The sequence below is a fragment of the Euprymna scolopes genome, chromosome 19 (assembly GCF_053919585.1).
Source record: "Euprymna scolopes isolate OS-2025 chromosome 19, ASM5391958v1, whole genome shotgun sequence".
Taxonomy (NCBI): domain Eukaryota; kingdom Metazoa; phylum Mollusca; class Cephalopoda; order Sepiida; family Sepiolidae; genus Euprymna; species Euprymna scolopes.
The window spans coordinates 11,900,396-11,922,214 of NC_136500.1; the positions used below are offsets into that span (position 1 = coordinate 11,900,396).

The window sequence follows — 21,819 nt, forward strand, 5'->3', positions numbered from 1 at the left end:
GGTGGTTTCTGCTGACCTGAAGTGAGTGAATGTCAGACTTCTTTTTGTTTTATTTTTCCAGGTAATATGAATCAAGATATGTCGGGTTTTGTTGGAAACTTTCCAGTGTCAGCTAAACACACAAACAAGCAACAATATGATATTATTAATCCAGCCTATAAAAATCATGCCATGATTAAAGAAATAACATCCAAAGAAAATTGACCAGAGATGTTTTTAAGTCGATTTTCTAAAAGCAGTCCAACACATGCCCACACGGATAGTAGACATTAAACAAAATATAATGATGATGATTAACAAAATAAATTTTTTTAAATTTCATTAAATATTAAACCGGGATTATTGATTAAAGTAAGTAGATGCCCAAAGAGATGTAATAAAATATTTAAATAAATAAATAAAATAGTTAAAATATAAAACTGAAAACTGGATAATTGAACAGCCAGTTTTAAAAACAGTTTATGAGCAATTGTTAGAAGATGGTTTTTCTCTTTCAATTAACTTGTTTAAAAAGCAAAAAAAGAAAAACTTTCTTTTTATTATCGTCTCCTTTTTTTCCTTCACCTTTTTGTTTTTATATCTTTTGTGAACAGCTGCTTATCTCGGCACCTTATTGGCTCGTTAACAAATCTGGTATACCCCTCATCTTTAAACAAGAACTCACCCGAAATGAAGCTGCTGGTCAGTCTGAAGATCATGAAAGGGCAAAAAGTGTGACGCCATTACTTTTCAGTTTCACGGACAAGGAATCACCTAACAGGTACATTTTAATTATTATTTTTTCTTATTTTATTTTTTGTTATTTAAACAATTGAAAAAATAAAGACATTTTTCCCCCACTTCTCTTTTCCATTTCCTTCAGTTGTTTGTTTTTGTTTTTTCTTTCTCACTTGCAAATGGAAAAAAAGATCATTGACAAATTACTACAGAATCACCATTAAAAAAATCAATCTAAATGTCAACCCCCTCTACCAACTAAATTGAAAAACTGAAGAAGAAATCTCCTGCTCTAATCCCTGAGCCTTATAAATATATTTTGTATTATGTTTGTTTAAATAGTGGCATGGAAGGAAAATGTTTAACTTGTGCTGAGTAACAAATGCAGATGCCAGAAAAAGATGAGAATATTTTTCAACATCATCACTATTTAATGTTATCATTTCTAAAATAGACATTAAACTAAACATTGCGTGTAGAGACCCACAACGAAAAGAAAATTTTAACACATATTTTTTTAAGTGAAAGAAAATAGTTATTTATGTTGTCTAGCAGGGGTGGAGATCTGTACGACATGGGGGGGGGGTGTATATATATATATTCTGTACCTATATACATCATATTATATCATCACTATTTAATGTTATCACTTCTAAAATAGACATTAAACTAAACTAAACATTGTGTGTAGAGACCCACAAAGAAAAGAAAATTTTAACAAATATTTTTTTAAGTGAAAGAAAATAGTTATTTATGTTGTCTAGCAGGGGTGGAGATCTGTACGACATGGAGGGGTGTATATATATATATTCTGTACCTATATATACACATGTATTTACATGTGATCGCCTAGTTTTCAAAAGGTCATAAAACATATCTGTATGTTCATAAATAATAACAAATAGGGGATGCAATAAACATCTTTGTCTCTTGTCAGACAAAGGAAGACATGACTTCAACAAAAGGGATGAATACTATTCTTTGAGGTTACAACATTTGGCCAATTAGGAAATACACTTGGTCCATCTTTGATCTTGTTGGACGGAAAGTTGCAACAAAAATTCTACTATGAAGAACATATGTTTTATTTTGGTAACTTTTATTGTTCTCATCTTGGTAAGGCTTAATCCTGATACAGTCCTGCCTACATCTTAATTATCCATCTTGCCCCTGTTAGGTGCTATCCCGTCTGTCGACCATCTCTCCAAACCACCTGTTACAGACTCAATACAAACTTTAAAACATAACCAAAATTCCTTGCCTGGTCTTTTGTCGTATATCTTTGTTTATTAAAATGAAACATTTCAATCTTATTCATTAAACATCCTTCTAAACATTTTATGCTTTTTACATATTTCTGACTTAATTATTTCTACATTAAATTCCAGTCCTATTTAAAAACATTATTCCGTTATCAAAACACTTTATTTCTATTACATTGTCACCAGTTCAAATCTTGGTTAGTCACCTCTCTCCCTGGGACATCCAACATTGCCCAGGTCATAATATAATATTTTGTCTAGTTTTACATGCAAGGTGCAGACATATTTTGGACACAATCCTTTGATTTTAGCTAAAATTCACTGTTGTCTTGCAGTAATTCTAAGACTAATGGTCAGCTGTCTCACTGTTGATGGGGTAGGAGAGTAAATTTTTATGCCTGTCAAGAGTACCAACTCGCTACGTGCTTTTCTTTTTTCCTCTTACCTTTTCCTTTGATCTTGATGCCTCTGTATGCATTTTGTTTCGTGACATGCTGATGTGACATTAACATGGCACATGAATTTTCAATATGCATACATATTTAAATGATGGAGCTTGCGACTATGTTACAACTATATAAATTGTGAATTTCTTTTGGAAAATGTTTTTAAAAAAATAGTATTAGGCTGTGGAAAGAGTTCCTGCAAAATTTTAAATTTTGATTTCAAATGATGTATTTTCAAGTAAGTTTTATAGTTTTTTTTTTCAATGTTGAATACAAGATGAGAAATGGGCCAACAAACTGCAAGAACAGGTACCATTACTGAACGCACAGCACAATCATGGTTTAAGAAATTTCGTGGCATCAACAAGAGTCTCGAAGATGTGGTCAGCTATTGGATGTTGACAACGATGAATTAAGAGCCTTTGTCAAAGCCAATCCACATACAACTGTTCGAGAACTTGCTTCTGAATTATACAACAATTTCCAACAACTTGAGAAAGATTGGAAAGACAAAAAAACTTGATAAATGGGTGTTTCATGAATTGAACAACAACCAAGAGAAATGGTGTTATAAAGTATTGTTTTCCTTTTTACACAACAAGAACAACTTGTTTCTTGACTGGGTTGTGACTTGTGGGTTCTTTACGGAAAGAAAGAACAACTTAAACCAATATGTGACAGAAATCACTGACTGAAAAGTTTTATGTGGTTTTTGCTACTGGAGATATTGTCTTATATAGTCTTTTATATATATATATATATATATATATATATATATATATATACACACACACCATGGTATGTGTCATTATACAAGTACATGTGTGTATCAATAGCATCTATCTTGTGCAATGTGTATGCGCAACACCTACAATTCATTAACATCAGCCTGTGTTGTGCACTGGCAAAGAACATACCTCTCTACGTCGTGTCGTCTTCTCTTATTATACAAGTTCATCTTCTGTTGAAGGAAACCAACAACAATAGGTTATATATATTTGTTATCACTTTATTTGCGTTTCAAAGTTTGCGACTACTTCTTTTGATTTCTACACTATAATATGGTTGCGTTTCTCCTAGCTTCCAAATATGGAGATGATATCTTCTATGCTCTTGTCCAACTCTCTCGCTTTGACTCAACTCTAAACTAAAACTGTATGTATCTCTTTTAAACTCTCATCACGTCATTAGTGCATGCAGCATTAAGATTATCTGACGTCATCACTAAGTCATCTTTTCTTGAATAGAAAGGCATGTTTTATTTCAGAAGAGTTTCCGATGGGTAGCTATTTTGTATAGTCCTGGAGATGAAGAATTTTCAGTGGGTTGCTGTTCTGTATAGGTTCTGCACTTTATAATTTTTCAAGCAAAGAGAAAAAGATCTTATGTTGATGCGAAAAAATTATGTGCTGGAATGCTATATGATTCAATATTTTTATGAAGCAATTCTGGTTTCTGATTGGTTGCTCGCAGAACGTGGTTCAATTTGATTCATCAGTTCCTATCGCCAGTGTCTTTAAGTAGAACCTTCCAACATTCAATGATCATATTCTCGTTGTATATAAAAAATATTGCAACATCTTTATTGTTTATGTTCTAACGTTCTATGTTAGCATTCCCGATACATTTCTACCATAAATATTTTTATCTGTAAAAATACCTAATTCAACAACAATTATAATAATAATCGTTCAGGTTACTTGGCATTCTAAGGCAGTGCTCAAAATAACAATTGAGCATCCATTTAGTGTGAAAGAACTGATATGATAAGATTGACGTAAGCATCGTGACGTAAATTCAGATGAGTTTTTCTATATTTGCAGATGTTCAATGAGAGCTGGAAAGATGACGATGCCAAATGAAAACATTTTTCCACAATGGTAATTTACGCAAATGTTTTTACTATTTAAGTTTATTGAATGTTAGCAGTGATACTCGACATTATCTGGAAATTAATAAAAAACATTTATTTCTATTCCCAGCACGGATTACCTATATCACCATTTTTATAGTTTACTTTCTAAAATTTTCAATTTTGATTGGTTCAGGGAGAAATAACTTCTAAAAGATATGAAGTTATTTTCCCTGTCTTTTCTGAAATACAGAACATATTCTTCTTTGATATTAAAACATATTAGGGAGTGATTGAATCAACATGTAATGGGAGAGAGAGAAATACATAGGTGACTTAGTGTGAAATGGTTGATTTGTTTAGTTAATTAAATTATGGTTACTTAGACGAATTATAAGGGAAATCTTTTCAAACATAACTCAATCCCAGAACTAATGTATATTTTTATCATGTAATCTGTGTGTTATTAAAGTATATAACAAAAAACGACTTTCCAAAACAAACTTTGATTTACTCAGTTTTAGTATAAAAATAGATTTTTCTGTTTCTATTATGAAGATATTCCAATAGCTCAGCTTGGAATGTCATTTGGAAAACACCTTATTTAGTTGAGTAGTTTGTCACTTGAGGCGGGGAGGGAGCTTATTTTTAATCAAAGCAAAATTAAGTTTTTATGATTTTGAAAAATTTGAAACAAGTGATGACATCAGAGTATCACTTCAAATTATATATATATATATACTAGCAAGTCTGTTTTATACAACTCAGAAAAGTTCAAAGTTAAAGCAAAATGCAGAAGAATATGAAATTATTTGTAAATTTTTAAAAGCTGAACAAATGAATTGTTGATTAATTTCATAAATTTCTTCTAGGTGTTCACGTTTCTCCCTTGATAGTGGAATTGGTACACGGCAAGTACATATTTCCCCAAAAGATACAAACAGTCCAGACTGGTAAGTAGTTTTTTTATCCAGGATTTTTTTTTTTTGTTTTCCATTTTACTTAACCATGTTTGGTAATTAAAAAAAAGAAATATGTGTGTGTGTGTGATGATGATTCCCAAATTTTTCCTGATTCCGATACAATTCCAATTCTTTTAAAATTGCGGGTATTTAGCAGAGAAGCCGACAAACGAAAAAAAGGGTAAAAAATTCAAATATATAACAAATAAATGTTACCAAAGGCAAGGTAAGTTACTATTTTATTTATCTGGATAAGCTTTTAGTGTTTTTAATGTAATGTAAAGCTTTTATTTGATTTGAAAAACAAACTGTCAAGTTGGTAAGTTGCATAATTTGACCGAGATTCTCAGGAATTCCCGTCAAACATGGATTGGGCGAGACCGGCAATCATGGGTTTCAGTTGAGCATTGGTCAAATGTTGAAATGCTAAATCAATTTTTCATTTTTTTATGTAATGTTTTTTAGTATTTTTTTAGTGATAATAAGGGGGGGGAGGTTCTGATTATTATTTTTTGTAATTCATTGGCTGGACGTTTGATTAGCCAATGAAAAAGCGCAATTGAAATGGAAGCAGACGACTTTGAATTGTAACAATTGTAAACACAAATGCTTACTAAAAAAAAAAAAGATTGTGTGTTAAAGATGGTTTCTCCTGGAGATGCACAAATGGGCAGTGCAGACAATGGGATATCTTTGCGCACAAGATCGTTTTTTGTACAATCCAAGTTGGAGATTCCAACAATAGTAAAAATCATTTATTTATTGGCGTTTGAAATGTCTACCCTTAAAAATATGTGAAAGGAATGTGGTATTATATCATAGCACACTTACACATTTCCTCTACCCCATCTCCTCCCTCTTTGTCGTCGATGGTTGTACAACAGTCAACCAAAGTAAAAGATTCCTATGGAAATACCCTCACTTTGAGAAAGTTCTTCTGCCGGCAATGAACAGCTATAAAAATAAAATAAAAATATTAAGTTTTCTTGAAAAAAACTAAATTTTTTCCTGTACTTTCATCTAACAATTTATGCTTTTCGTAAACATATTTTATGTATTTTCTTTAAAAAAAAAAAATGTTTATAAAATTTCTGTGCCCCCCCCCCCTCCCCGAAAAAAAAAAACATGACTGAGCAAAACGTCTTGGGGGGGGGGGACTTACACCTAACAATTTACGGTTAAAAAATATAAAACTTTCATCTTTTCTTGAAGAAAAAGGAAAAAAAATTTTTGTTGATAAATATTTTGCAAATAAATAAAAATATTTTCAGTCCCTAAAGGTAGGTTTTTGTTAGTTTTGATTATTTGCATTTTTTTTTTTTTTTTTTTTTTTTGCTTTGTTTGGTTTTAAATTATCTGCATCTGTCACAACGTTCAGCTTAAATCGATGATTGCCGGTTTTGCCCAATCCATGCGTCACGGGAATTCCCGAGAATCCGGGTCGAATTATGCCAGAGTACCAGAATGTTTTATCATATAATCTGTGTGTCATTAAAGTATATAGTGAAAAACAACTTTCCAAAACAAACTTTGATTTACTCAGCTTTAGTATAAGAATAGATAAGAAAATAGTGAAGTTGCATTAATTCTTTGTTAATTAACAAAATGCAATTGATATGCAAAATAAGATGACTATGAATGGTATACAAAGCCATCTTCTCATTTTAAGAACGAGGTTCTAAATAATGTATTGCTATTTAGAAAACAATTCTTAACATGTGAAAAACTGAGCAGGCGTGCATAGTTTTATTTGAATTATAATAATTTTATTGGTTATGCTACTAACAATATAAGATATATGTAGGATATTGATTTGTTTTACCGTGAAAAGAAAAAAAAGGTACAAACAGTGTTTTTCTACTTGCTAAGTTTTCAGTGTTCACACGTAATCTCCTAAAAGAGTAGAATTCCATCTTAATTTGGAGGAATGATTTAGTAGAGGGTATTGAATTGATTTACAACAACAATAATATTTAGAAGTTTTCATATAGTAAAAGAATATATGTAATTTTTACAAAAGATAAATTAAAATAGAAGTTCAAATATGGAAAAAAATTTAATAAAAGAACATGTTGGTAATTAAATTTAATTCACAAAACACAAATGTTTTAAAATAGTTTTCAAAATCTTTTCTTTTTATATGTTGGCAACTTTTCACCATCTTTCACATGTGTCTCTTTGGTTGAAGAGAAACGACCAAATGATTTCAATTATATTAATATCAAAAAATAATTTTTTTATTAGTCCATGATTTTATTTTCTCTCTCCTTCCCAAACAAATTTTTCTATGTTTACAAAATTTGTTTTATAATCAGTATACAAGCGTGAGGATGGAAGGAGGATCTCACTTTAGAACACAACCGATGGGTCGCTTTGACTGCCCGTTGTAGATGGAATTTCTAAATCTCAGTAAGTTATATAGACATAGAAAACTATCAAGATCAGAGAATGAGTGCCAAAGGTTTTTCTGGCACAGAGACATGAAAATTTACGAATTCATTTGTTCTTAATTTCTATTTAATTTTGGTTTTTGAAAATGTCACAAGTTTTTTTTACACATTTTGTCGTTCTCTCTCCCTCCCTTATCCTTCTTGTAAGATTTGCCAGAGCTAGCTAGCGGACAGAAACCAACCATATAAAAAGAAATCTGATTTCTGTATGAAAGAAATAAATTTAAAAGATTAAAACCAATTTTATATTTTACTTTAAATTTAATTATTAATGATGGTATTTTAATTGACAAAAATGTTTTATTCAAATTTTAACTTTTTTGAAACCTTGTAAGTAAAGTGCATCCTTTTAAAGGTTAACTCATTTATGCAAAGTTTCAATTTTTTTTTTATTCGGATAAAATTAATTTACATTGTATGCCTGGAAAATTGTTGGTGGCTATTGTAACTGGTTCATTTCTCAAATTATATCTTTGATTCTGAGGAGAAGTTATTTTTACAGTCTCCAAAATGCAAAGTTACAGAGTATTGTGCTTGGGGCATATGATTTTGACTTGTATAATCCAATCAATGGAGAATGGAATGCCATTAGACATAAGATTTCTGATTAAAGTTGTTAGAAATGTTTCTTGTTTATTATTATCAATATTTTAATTGTTAAAAAAATATGTGGTTTGAAATGCATACCTTAATTAGCATAGAGGTAGCGTCAATGTAGGTGTTGGATTTGAAAGGTGTCTGCATTCTATTGTTAGTATGAAAGTTTCTATTAAGGTTGCGGGTGGTATAACTAGTCAAGTTAGGATATTGATACTGATTGGTGTGGGTCTTATAAAACCAATAATTGGGAGAATTATAAAGATTGATATTGTGAGGAGTATGAGGTGAATAGCTATTATTAAAGGGTGAAATATCTGGTTCATTTACTGGAGCTGAATTGATGGTGGATTAGCTTATGTGAATGCGTAGTTTGATCTATTAGAGAAGTGTTTAATGGTAGCACAGTTATGGCACATGAATATATAACATCTTCGTGTATGCAATCATTTCTAATTGAGCAATGCTGCTTATTCTGACAGTTGCAATTAGCTCTAAGACATACGAGGAAAGGGATTCTTTGAACTCTTTTAATTTTCATATGATAGGATTGTCAGTGCCAGAGTAGGCATAGTGAAATAGGAAATATTGTTTTTATTTGGGATAGTGCTATACCTATAAAAATATTTGAAAGATTTTTCAACAATTTAAAAATAATTCCTTAAGTTTGTTAGTTTTGACATTTGTACTAAAAGGATGGGGGGGGTGAACCAGATGCTTTTCTTTCATCTGAAACAATTATGTAGGCTTGGATGATCATGATTAGTCTGCCAGTTGAGATTTTATTGCTTGGATGGTTATTTTTATTTTTGATTGTATTAAATGGAAGTGTTATAATTGTTTTACTTTCGGTCATGTTACGTTTGATTACCGACGTGAAACGGCTAGTGATGGAGGTGCTTTAGTTGTATTTTATTTTCTCAATATTTTCTGAATTTCTTCAAGCATTATTAAAGAGTTTTGATGGAGAGTTTTTTAGCAGCAGAGAGTTTAGATATTCTTCTTGATGCATGTATATATAATATGACCTGAAGTGGTTTTACATGTGAAAGCCCCAATTGCCATCATTCTATTTAATGACTTTTTACATGCTGGCATATGTTGAACAGCTTTCAGAAATCAGCTTCCAAACCAACCCATCTCTGGCCAAGTCTTTATTTATCCCTCTTTTTCAAATCCATTTCTCATTTCATACTGTTTTCATTGGCCTTCCCATGTACTACATCTACCAACCCAAGAACTCTTTAACATTCAATGTGGCCATACCATTGAAGTCTCCTGCATTTACTGTCTAGGTTTATTCTTATATCTATATACCGGTTAAATATAAACTGTTGTTCGTTGATGAAATGTATGCATACAAAACAAAAAAATTAATCTACAAACCATTTCTAATCAAAACGTAATTTGGCGTTGATATGCCATAAAACCAATAAACCAATCTTCTGTGAAATTTGGCAGAATTTTGAGGGTTGTTACCAGAAGTGGGGTCCAGGAGATCCCTTGGTAAACCATAACCAATGCTGAGTGCTGAACAGCCCCACACATGTAAAAATAGATTACAATGATGATGATGATGACTTATAATGTATAGCTCTGAGCAAGAAAGGTTGACCTCTGACACTGCAAAATTGCTTAAGATAATAAAATTTCCAAATCTTTTCATTAAACGTTTTCTTTTTCTCTCGACTCATGAGACGTCTATTTTACCACAAATACCTTTTTTCTCAATTGAATTCCAATCCTAAAAATTATAAAGCCAATCTGTGATTGTCACTTGTAATATTGTTTCAATTTATAGGGTCTTTACTATTGGAATCGAAGTAAAGCAAGGACGTGGCATGTATCGGGACACGAACATTGTAACTTTTGCCCCACGCTATTGCATTGATAACCAGTCAAACTTCAAACTCTCTATTGCGCAACGACACTTTACAAAAGAAGAGGTAAGTAACGTTTCCTACGAGTGATATATATATACTAGCAGGCCACCCGGTGTTGCCTGGTCATAAAATATGCATAAATATTATATTTTGATTAATGCTGATTTCTTATTTATTATAAAAGAAATACCATACGTATTAAATGTAACGTAAAATTCCTTTTAAAAAAGAAAATGTAACAAAACTGAGACATGTGCATGCGAGTATTATGTTTTTCTAAACAGTTCACTTCTGATGAATAAAAAAAAATACATAAACTGATATCAAAATTAAACCTAAAGACAGTGAGTCAAGTATGATAACCACTAGGCCAGCTTGACGCAATCTTAGTGTTTTAAAACCTCACGAAACAGTTGACAAACAGATAAAATCCGATGCCCCCCCCCAATACTAATTTTTTTAAATTTTGACCCCTTAGCAGCCCTTTTTCAAGATGAAAACTGATTAAAAAGTTTTCCACATATCTGAATACCCTATATACCAAATTTCAAGTCTGTAGATAAAAAATTTGTTGAGTATATAGGTTGAGAACTGTCCTCACACACGCACATTCTCACTTTTATAGATATAAAATTTCAGATGTATTGAACTAAAAGCAAGCACTTTTCAAAAGTGCTCAATACATATGTAGAGCTTTTATAGGTAAAAATGATATAAAAATTACAAAAATCCCTACACTGATATATCCGCATATGGATTTTTTGTTTATATAATTTTACTTAAATGTATGTGTGTGCCTGTGTGTATACTCACGGTGCTTACCTGATATTGCTCTATAATAGTCTTTGTATTTTCTTTGTTTTATATCTGTTCTTTGTTCTTTTACTTAATTTTATTTTAAATATGAATCAGAAAGTTAAACAATTATTATTGTATCGTTTGGTCATTAATTATTAGGGCTAGGACAGCAGCATATTCTTTTCATTGTTTTGACTCTCGAGTGTGTATCCGTTGATAGCTTATATACTCTTATAGAGTGATGTGGTTCTCTGTTGATTAACTGTGTCGGATATTTACTCGAGAGTCAAAACAATAAGAATATTCTGTTGTCATAGCCCTATTAATTATTAATTAAATCAAATTGTTATAAACTATAATTTGTATTATCTGTATTCTATTTGAATGACTGTAATCATCTTGGATGTTAATTTCAAAACATTTCGGCCAATCCTTCTTCAGATGTATCTTATTAAACTCAAAAATCTTCACGGAATTTGTAAACGAAACCTTTATTTAATCCATGCAAATAGCTTGCTCTCGTTTCGTCAGCTGTTTACCAACTAGGAATTGTTGAGAAATTCATATTTTTAGTATTTTCTACGCTAAGAATTGAACCTTAGAAGATTGTCAGAACTGATTATAATTTAGTATTTTATTTGTTATTCCACAGGTCCTTACGAGAATAACATTCAAGATGAAAACAGTAGTTCAAATAATAGAAATTATCAGTCCTCTATCTAAAAAATTCCAAAACTTGTTGCTCAAGTTTTGTTGATTTAATCTCTATTCAGAAAATTATTGAATGCAATAATTTCCAATCTTTTAATACATAAGGATTTCTTAGGAATTTTATAATCAGAAATGATATTCTATTTGACAGGTTAAATGCTTTTGAATTAACATGAATAACGCAATAAGTATTACTATTAATACTGACATGATTATGTTAATATTATAAAACTGCTATTCTTATATTCTATGAAATTAGAAATGTGGACGAAAGCATTTGAAATATAAATCAGAACTCTAAGAGAACAGTTATGATTTAGATTGAAAATGTATTAGCTTACAGAGAAAAAGAGTCGCTTGACAAATGAAACAGTGTTTGTGACAAAGCATAACTCCATGAACAACAATTCCCCAGTGATACTAGGGGCAACAGGAATAGATATTAAGATGAGTGACATAAATTGATAAAGTATTTAAGTTTTAGAAGAAATTCATTTTTAAGCTATTAATAAGAATTCAGTGGCATTACAACATAAATCTAGTAAGTAGGAATTTATTGTTGAGTTAATTCTTTTGTTTTATGAGATCTTTTTCAAGATGTCAGGCAAGACAGTTGATTCTTCGATGCTCATAAAATTTAATTTTCTTATTTAAAAATAGAACTACATGATCAATTTACATGATTTTTGGAATATGGTATTTTCATTTTGTCATGGATACGTACATCATATAGATTTTTCTTATTTTCATTTTTTTAATATCGGTGGAATTCTGTACAAGAATCCAATTACGTTTTTCTGTTTAATGCATTGATGCAAATCCTATCAGAAGAATTAATATTTTTGCTAATTTAAATATTTTGTGGATAAAAATGGGCATCCCCTACAGCATTCATTTATTTCTACTTTTCTCACTGATTTCAAAAATGGTTTTATTTTATCTCTAGGATACTTTATTTTTTAGATTCTGCTTACGTTTATACAAGGAAGATGCACTTTTTTTTTGTTTTTCACTTTTTAAAGAATTCTAATCTACATTTTTATTCTATTGTTTTCAAAAAGACTGCTCTCAGCAATAGTGAACGATTTTTGGCTGCCCTTCCAAAAAGTTCCATGCCATTTCATTGGCCACGTGTGGATTTTGATGCTCTCCTCTGCGTTAAGGTGATTGATGAAGTGCAGCAGTACCACTGGTCTGGTGGTTTCCGAATTGACAAAGTTGATTCCTTTCATATTAACATAAGGTAAGTAAATATTTATGTTTCATCTGACATATATATATACATATATATAACTACTTGTTATATATATATATATATATATATATAACTACTTGTACGGCATAATCACGTTGACACACCGGTTCTCGTCAGATCACCGAAGTTAAGCAACGTTGAGCCTGGCTAATACCAGATGGGTGACCATTTGGGAATTCTAGGCGCTGTATGTGCTCTCCGCTTATCTCGGCATTGTTTCCAGTCGTCTTGTACCTCAACTTGCCACTGGTATGCAACAATGTTGACTCAGGAGAGGCGTGGTTAGAGGTTGCGCAAGTCTTGCCACAAAAATTTCACGCGCAGGCACCCTTACAGTGGGTATCCATAGTCTGTCAAGACTGATGGAAGCCTTCATAACTACTTGTTATATATACATATATATATATATATATAACTACTTGTTATATATACATACATATATATATATATATATAATAGAACAGGAGGATGAAATGGAGATACAAAACTATATATTGGTGGATATAGATTGGTTCATTTATTGAGTAATGGAATACAAGCAATTATTTGGTGGATAGAAGGGACTCTTTATGTCAAGGTATTTTGAAGCCTAATGCTTCTCATCAGAAGAGTAGAGAAGATGCTAGGTAGTATGGTGGAGATGTGGCATCTAGCATAGGGTTCATTAGGAGCGAAAAAGATTAAGTGAAATTATAGAATGTTGGGGGAAGCTTTATTGAATTCTAAATAAAGGAGAATGGTATATGTATTATTCATAATTCTGATAACCTAAAATCATTCCAAGATTCAATCATGGCTTTTTAAAATGCTGTCAAAATACAAGTTTTAGTGATTGTCAGAAAGAAAACATGTTTGTAGACTCTTCAAAAATAAAACTTTGTTTTGGATAAGATTGTAAAGTTATTGTGATATGATTTTTTCTTTAGAGATGTCCATGGCAACTCTCTGCTTTTGAAAGTTGAAGTGATACTTCTTGGACCAACCCTCCATGTGTTATTCTATAACTCAGATGATATGCCGCCACCATTCCGGATTGATAACTATTCCTTGGTAAGAAAATTTACATTTTTTTCTTTGGCCGATAAAGTCCATGCAGTCATTTTTAATCGCTCTATTAATTAAAATTGTATTATGACTACTTTTCGTGTGTGTTTCTCATGTCAACATGACTTTGATAATTACACATTTAAATTTTTTTATTTACTATTAATCGACTATTTTAATAGAAAATGCAACAGCATCAAATAAAAAGGAAATTTTATCTTTAACTAGCAAGAAGACTTGATATTGCCTGGGATATGCTCATAACACTATATTACTTTCCTTTCTTTTTTTTTTTTTTTTTTACAACCTTCATTTTGTTTCCTAATATAGCTGGAAGAAACTACAATTTTAGAAAAATGCACTGAACTCTAGACTTGGTGGTCGTGGGTTTGTGTCCTGTCATAGTCAGACACACTGATGAGCCATAGTGACAGTAAAACACATGCCCATAGATAATTATTTATATGTATATATTACTGTGTGTGTGTATGTATATATATATATATATATGATGATTGCAACGTTTTGTAAGACGAGTGCCACTCCCTGACACTTAAAATCCATGAGCCCCAAAATGACTTCCATTGCCACAGGACCATTTTAATAGATAAATGCGTGAGGGAGTATCTATATACAGATGATGTTACAGTCTTAGCTTTGTACAACAGCTAAGTCTCTCTCTCAGTTCAAAATGTTGAGATCCAGCAACAAACAAGAACAAGATAGCCAGCAACAAGTTAAACTGCAGACCAGCTTAATGCGGGTACTGGTCTCCCGCTTTATGGTTTTTTAAATCAGAGATTTGCTTCTCCTAGAAAGGTTGTGTTGTGAAGGAACATAACTGGCTATACACCGGTTACAAACTGTATATATATATTGGACTGTTGGGCAGACAGCGGCAGACAAGCAGTCGCAGTAAGACGGATAGTCTTACGTGTTGATTATCAGACTTTCTTCCCCATACTTGTTACTATGTACTTCTATTTACCTTAGGCGAGCAGCCTTACGTTTCTGTATTATAAATAAACCCCATTACACATACCACTCGGTGTAACTCACGTTTGTCTTTATTTCCTAAGTATTTAGGAATATAACAATGGCGACGAAAGGATGTTCTTTCTCTTAACAGAGATAAATTACCGTACCAAGGACTGTGTACAATGCAAGGATTTTTTGTTTTACGAAAAAAACAAACTACACAAGGATTTTTGACCACTTGCGTCAATGAATTTAAAAATTTTTCCTACCTAAAGTAGCGAAAAGTACGGATTTTTCTTCGTAAAGAACTCACAAGAAATTATAGAAACATGTTCAAGGTAAAGTGGAATTTATATTTATTTTGACAAGTAAAAAAAAAAAAAAAAAAAAAAAAAAATGGTCGCAAGTTGAATTCGAAACTACACTAAAGGATTACGAGTTTCGAAAGAAAAAATATAAATACAACGACTATTGTACCATTTTATGCCACGTGGGAACGGCAGCCATATATTTTTTTTTTTTTTGGAAAATTAATTGTTTGTTATTGCCTTTATATAAATAATTGGAACTATTTGTCGTGGGAAGTAAGAAATATTTTGTGTATGAACTTACGTTGTTGAAAAAAAAAAAAAAAAAAAAAAAAAGAATTATTTTACAAAGCCTGTTGAATTACTATGGATGAACTTTGTTGAAACGTGTTGTGTCTGCATATTGCTACTAATTTATGATATACGTAAATTTACGATTTTTCTTTGGAATTATTGTGTAGAATTCGAAAAGACATTTTTGTACTAGAAGCTAACATGGAACAATTAGCAGAGTTAACTAAGGCTCTAGCCCTTAGCATCCAGGAACAGACAAAAATGACTCAACAATTTTTAGCGCAACAACAACAACAACAACAAATTCAACAACAACAGCTACAGCAACAGCTGCAACAACAACAAGAAAGAACACAAAAAACTTTAGAGGCACAACAAGAACAAACAAACATACTACAACGACAAATGTCGACACAGCAAAAGAATTTAGAAAAGCTAATTCTAACGTCGACCGGGAAGAAGACTAAATTTTCTGCCGAGGGTATTTCAAATTCACTAACGGAATTTCGTTACTCCCCGGATACTGGTGTTACTTTCCCTGCATACTACAGAAGATACGAAACAATTTTTACGAAAAGATGTTTAGACTGGACCGATGAGGAAAAAGTTACCCTGCTACTACAAAAACTGGGTACTGATGAAAACACCAAATATGCAAATCTAATTCTACCAAAAAAAACGGAGGAGGTTTCGTTCGAGGAAACAATTAGTACCTTGTCGAAAATATTTGATAAAAGGGATAGCCTATTTCACTCTAGATACAAATGTTTGAACATTCAGAAGGCAGACAAGCAGTCGCAGTAAGACGGATAGTCTTACGTGTTGATTATCAGACTTTCTTCCCCATACTTGTTACTATGTACTTCTATTTACCTTAGGCGAGCAGCCTTACGTTTCTGTATTATAAATAAACCCCATTACACATACCACTTGGTGTAACTCACGTTTGTCTTTATTTCCTAAGTATTTAGGAATATAACAGGTTGCCTTCACCACGGCTTACGGGAGCCCTCTCCACTTCAACACACACATACATACACACAAACACACACAGTGCTAGTTGGCCGTTGACCCCGAAAAAAGGTTCATTCACCCTTTGGAAGGTCTTGTTTTTAATCCTTCAGGGAGACTAGCCACCCTCCTCACCAAACAAAACTGGTGGGGGAACCAGTTTAGTCGCCGGTGACCCGACCATGAGGCAGGTAGTACTGGGTTACATGGTACCAGTACCATATGACATGACCTGACATACACATATATATATACACACACACAAACTTGTACGATTAAACTATGTAAATTTCGCTTGGATGACTATTTTGATAGTGTTTAATAAATTAGTAGTGGCTTGTTTAAAATAAGGTTTTGGTCTTATTTAATGAACAAAATAAAATTAGTTTAAATAGTAAGTGCAAAACTCTACTAGAACAAATGAATCACAAGTATGCACTTAGCATTCAGTATAAATCCATTCAATTCTGCATCATCTTTGTTTGACTGACACATTAAAAATTTGGATTGCTAAAAAAAACCAAAAAAAAAAACCCCTTATACATATGGTTTAAATATCATTAAAATCACATAAATATTTAAAATTTTAAGGGGGGTTTTACACTTATGACTTACTTGCGTGAGCATTTAGAGATTCAAAACCACTGCCTTTCTCTTTCTATGCATGAATTTTATATGTATGATTTAAATTCCATCAAACTAAAATATATTTGAAGTTTTAAAGGAGGTTATCCCTCACCCCCAGTTCTCTTACTGAGGCTCTTCAACATTTAGAACCATTTCACTGGAAAATTTTATGTATAAATACACTTTTAGTTTTGTTGCAGATTATTTAACCTTTGCTTTATAGGGAACACACACATGCACACTGAATTTTATACAACAGATTTTTTTTTAATTACTTAAAAACTTATTAATGTTTTATAATATTTTTTGTCAATTAATGTTTTCCATCTATCCTTAATAAAATAATGGAAGATATTTTTGTCAATGACAAAAATATTTTGAATTATCTGAACAGTCCTTTTTATTTTATTACTACTTCTGACCTCAGCAGCTGAGTTGGTTTTGTAAAACCAGTGTTTTATGACTTAGTATATGTCATATTTCAATCCAATGTTTATTTCATTAGCATCAAATGTTTTTTCAATAAAAGTTTTTTCATAAAATGAAAGCGACTTATATTTCTTTCTTAGATTCCTATTGAATATTACCAAAGTAGTGTGAAGGAAGTAGTTTTGCGGCAATATATCAAACCTATGACATCATGTAAGTTGTTTTTATTTTTTCTCATTTTTTTTGTTGGTTTTATTTTTTATTTTTTCATATTAAAATAGTATGCATAATTTCCAATAATATAACAACAAAGGAGCAAATTGTTAAAAACCTTTCCGATACAATTATCAATTTATTTTTTAATGTTATTTTTATAAATGTTTAGTTTAATTTTGAAAATTTTAATGCATTTTTTTTTAAATTTCACGGAGAAATAAGACCAAACAAAAATGACTAAAAAGTCTTTTTTTTCTTTTCAACTTTGACTTCATTTTTATAACTTATTACAAAAAATGTCTTTGTCATAAACCAAGACCTTTTTAAACAATGTTGTGTCAGTTTTTAGCCTTATCAGATCCCAAAGTTAGAAATCTTTCTGACAAAAACAAATTCCTCCAATGTCTATTTGCTTGTGGATTATTTGGTAAAACTAATTTTCTTGGATTTTCTGAAGAGATCCTTTTTTTTCTGTTTTACTTTGAAAACTAAAATATAAATCTGAAACCCGTTAATGCACAATTTGTAATAATTAAATGAATGCAATTTGATTTATGTCTTTGTCAACCTTTTCATGTCTTCAACCACAAACTGCTTACAATTCTTTCAAGATTTTCCCACTTTTTATACATCATTTTTTTCTGATGCGTTAATCCTAAACTGTGGATGTAGGGATCCACAATGAGTATTTGTCACCATTTGGCACAATCACAAGCTTGATTGAGATGGAGGCTGGTTTGTGCATCATCTCATTATCAGCCTTCCTCTTGATCACTTCCCACTAAACTTCTAATTTAAAATTTTGCAACAATGTTGTTGTTGATCCTCATGTCCAAACTATCTTCCCTCCTTTTATCGACAACCTATCTTTGTTAAAACTAATTTCCTTAGATTTTCTGAAGACATCTTTTGCACATGAATGAATTAATTTACTTTGCAAATTAAAATGTAAATCTGAAGCCTCATTGATTCTGAATTTTTAGTAGTAGTATCGTATGGGTTAGACTATACCACTATTTTTTTTAGCCAGTTTGAGGAATTGCCTTTAGATAGATGGGCTGTCACATAGCCTCTTTCCAATTGGGTGACTGGGCAGTGTAGCATCAGGTGGTTTGTGTCCTGGAGAGCTTCCTTGCAGATTGTTTATTTATTGCAGTCGTGCAGTGTCTTCTTCTGATCCGGTTAGTGACTACTCAATGCTTCCTAATATTTATCGCAAACTTGAGACACACAAAGTTGAGTTGCCTCTTCCCTCCTTATGTGGGGCAGTGCGATTGAGCTTGCTAGTGGTAGACATTGTGTTGGGGTTGACTTCAGACATCCTGAGGTAATATGCATGGTTTCTCAGAGTTCTTTGATCTTGTGTGTTGTCTCTGAGACCATGCTAATTTTTTTATAACAATTTAACGAATGCACTTTGTGTCTGTTTTTTATTTTCAACATATATTACATAGTATTTTGTTTGACGTGTTTATGATATTGAAATAATGCATCTCTACTTGAAATCCTTTTATTTAATTAGTACCATATGCCTGGGATGAACCAATTCTTGATCCGTATATCACCCTCGGCATATCAGGAGGAACTAGTGCCACCTACAACATGAACAAACCTGGTGATGGAGAACAACTTTGTTACCAAAACTTCATATTTCTAGCTGCAACCTCCACTTTTAATGGGTGAGTTTATTTTGATTTCTTTTGAGGCAGGAGAATAATTATTTTGGATTTAAATTTCTCTTACAGTTTCCTAATGTATGAGAGTTCTTGTGTTAGGAGATGTAGCACAGTTGAATTAGCAGGTTCAGTTGATAGGTGAAAAGGATAATATAGGAAGTGGTAGGAATGATCTTGAGAGAAAGAGAAATAAAAACTTGGGCAGAGGTAGGTTAATTAGGAAGTCAGTTTTTTAAAGCCATCCAACACATGCCAGCATGTAAAACAGATGTTTAACAAAATACGATAACTATCAGTTGCTTACATCCTTTGTAATAAATATTAACATGGAGACCTGACGTTGCCCGGGATTGAATGATAATCAACGAATGTTTCACACTCCTATATTTTTTATTGTCATCGAAATCAGTGAAATCGCATATTTTTCAATCAAGTCAATTGATTGCCTGCTATAGTTGGGGACTCATCGCGGTACACTGGAAAGAAACTTCACATGCTTCCCCACAATGACTTAATCCACAATACATTGTAATCTACATTGCACTGTAGAGAACCTACTGTTTTTATAAAATTATTTTTTATATATAACGGCTTGAATTAAAGTTTAAAATGCAAAAGTCAAGTATCATGGTTTAATTGTGCTTTAAACAGAAATGTTCAGTTCAAACGCATTCCTATCATATCATTCCCACTGTTGATTTTAGATGCCAGACCTTTCTGCTTGTGTGGTAATGAAATTTTTTGTGTGCACTTGTGATGTTAGGTTGTATAAGATGTTATATTTGATAAAAACCGCGTGTTCCTTCTTTCATCGGATTTTTCCAATTATCAATACTTATTAAAGACATTCTGATACAAAGAACACTGCTAGATACATTAGGTATATTTGTGTGAAATTTCATAAAAAGTGGCTCAACTGTTTCAGAGTCCGTAGGGAGCAAACTCACACACACATGGACAAAGTTCCTTTTATGTAATAGAGATTCTGTTTATAAAAAAAAATTCTCTCACTTAATCGTTCAACTCGCCATTTTTTTTTTTTTTTTTTTAATGGAAATCGCCCCCTGACAAGGCATGAAGCAACCTGATGTAAGGAACTGAAAAAAAAATAATACTCCAACATATTGCTCTACATATTTGCCAACAATAAATGTTAGATGGAGTAGATTCTGACCCAGAAAACAGCAATTCTTCCTCCTTTGTCAGAAGCATTGCTCCTGGAATGTGAGAACTGAAGGACAAGATAAGAGAAGCAAGTTATGTGGCTGCCAAAAGTAAACGCAAGATCCGTTTTTTACTTTCTTGTTGTGAAACTATCACTTTCTGAGGATAATGTCTTGGTTTGTACATGCTGTGGAAACGTCTCTGCAAAAGCTGTTATATCCTAGGCATAGCAACTGGTTTCCTGCCTGTTAAACCACAATGAAACTATAGAAAAATCCCCTTTAGATGCAATGGTGGATGTCATAAGCTAAGTCTGCTGGTGGGTTTTTTTTCTTTGAGTTCTCGGCATCATTACTGGAATTGAATGCTTGTATATGAAATGAGTGACACATTTTCTTATGAAAAGAGAAATTTATTTCAATTTGAAGCAGCATTTTCTTTAACTCGAGAATTTTCTGAGCTCGAGACAGACCTGCTGCAAATGGCATCCAAAATCCAACTTTTTGTGACCGTGATCAGATTGCAACTGAATTAAAATTCTTCCCTCATCGAAACAAGATCGAAAGAGAATGCAAAAAGAGAGAGAGAGGTATGCAGACATATTTACAAGAAAGGGTAAAAAAATAAAGAATACAGTCACAGTATTTTTAGTTCAACATATCTCAGCTGACCAGTTCCATAGGTTCACTGTCTTTGACTTTTCAGCAGTAACTTCAGGTGACCGATTTTATAAATAATCTGTCAATCCGAATCCAGGTAGAGATTGCTGTATCTGCCATATTTTCAATATACTTATCTCAATTTAAGTTGATACGATATCCCCAAATGTATGGAGTTAAGTTCCCCAAAAGAGCTCTTAATCATTGTGCCACACTCTGAATTAGGGGCCAGATTTTGGGGCAAGGCACATCGTAAATGGAGAGTTATGCAGTAAAATTTTAGCATTTGGCCTGGGATTGATTGTTTTTAAAAATGCTGATTATTGTTTATGCACGAATGGGATTATTTCCTTAATAGATGTACCTCATTTGTTAATCTCTTGTATATTTTTTTCGATTGATGTGCAAGGTTATGGAAGAGAAGGTTATGTTGGTGAAATAAAATGTATTTTTCATTTGAAAATATTTTCTTTGTGTTGT

General features: G+C 32.0%; 1 protein-coding gene and 1 pseudogene across 6 annotated transcripts in view; both read left to right on the plus strand.

Annotated features, from left to right (window-relative positions):
- LOC145303414 (intermembrane lipid transfer protein VPS13D-like) overlaps positions 1-21,819 on the plus strand; it is a 393,527-nt gene that overhangs the window by 271,005 nt on the left and 100,703 nt on the right. For all 6 annotated transcript variants that reach the window (XM_080144736.1, XM_080144739.1, XM_080144738.1 and 3 more), the window contains 8 exons: positions 594-760; positions 4,249-4,305; positions 5,150-5,230; positions 10,088-10,232; positions 12,740-12,921; positions 13,860-13,983; positions 17,765-17,837; positions 19,363-19,519. In XM_080144736.1, the coding sequence (XP_080000862.1) occupies positions 594-760; positions 4,249-4,305; positions 5,150-5,230; positions 10,088-10,232; positions 12,740-12,921; positions 13,860-13,983; positions 17,765-17,837; positions 19,363-19,519 (986 nt within the window). The remainder of the gene's footprint in view (positions 1-593; positions 761-4,248; positions 4,306-5,149; positions 5,231-10,087; positions 10,233-12,739; positions 12,922-13,859; positions 13,984-17,764; positions 17,838-19,362; positions 19,520-21,819) is intronic.
- LOC145240637 (5S ribosomal RNA) lies at positions 13,011-13,127 on the plus strand (annotated as a pseudogene).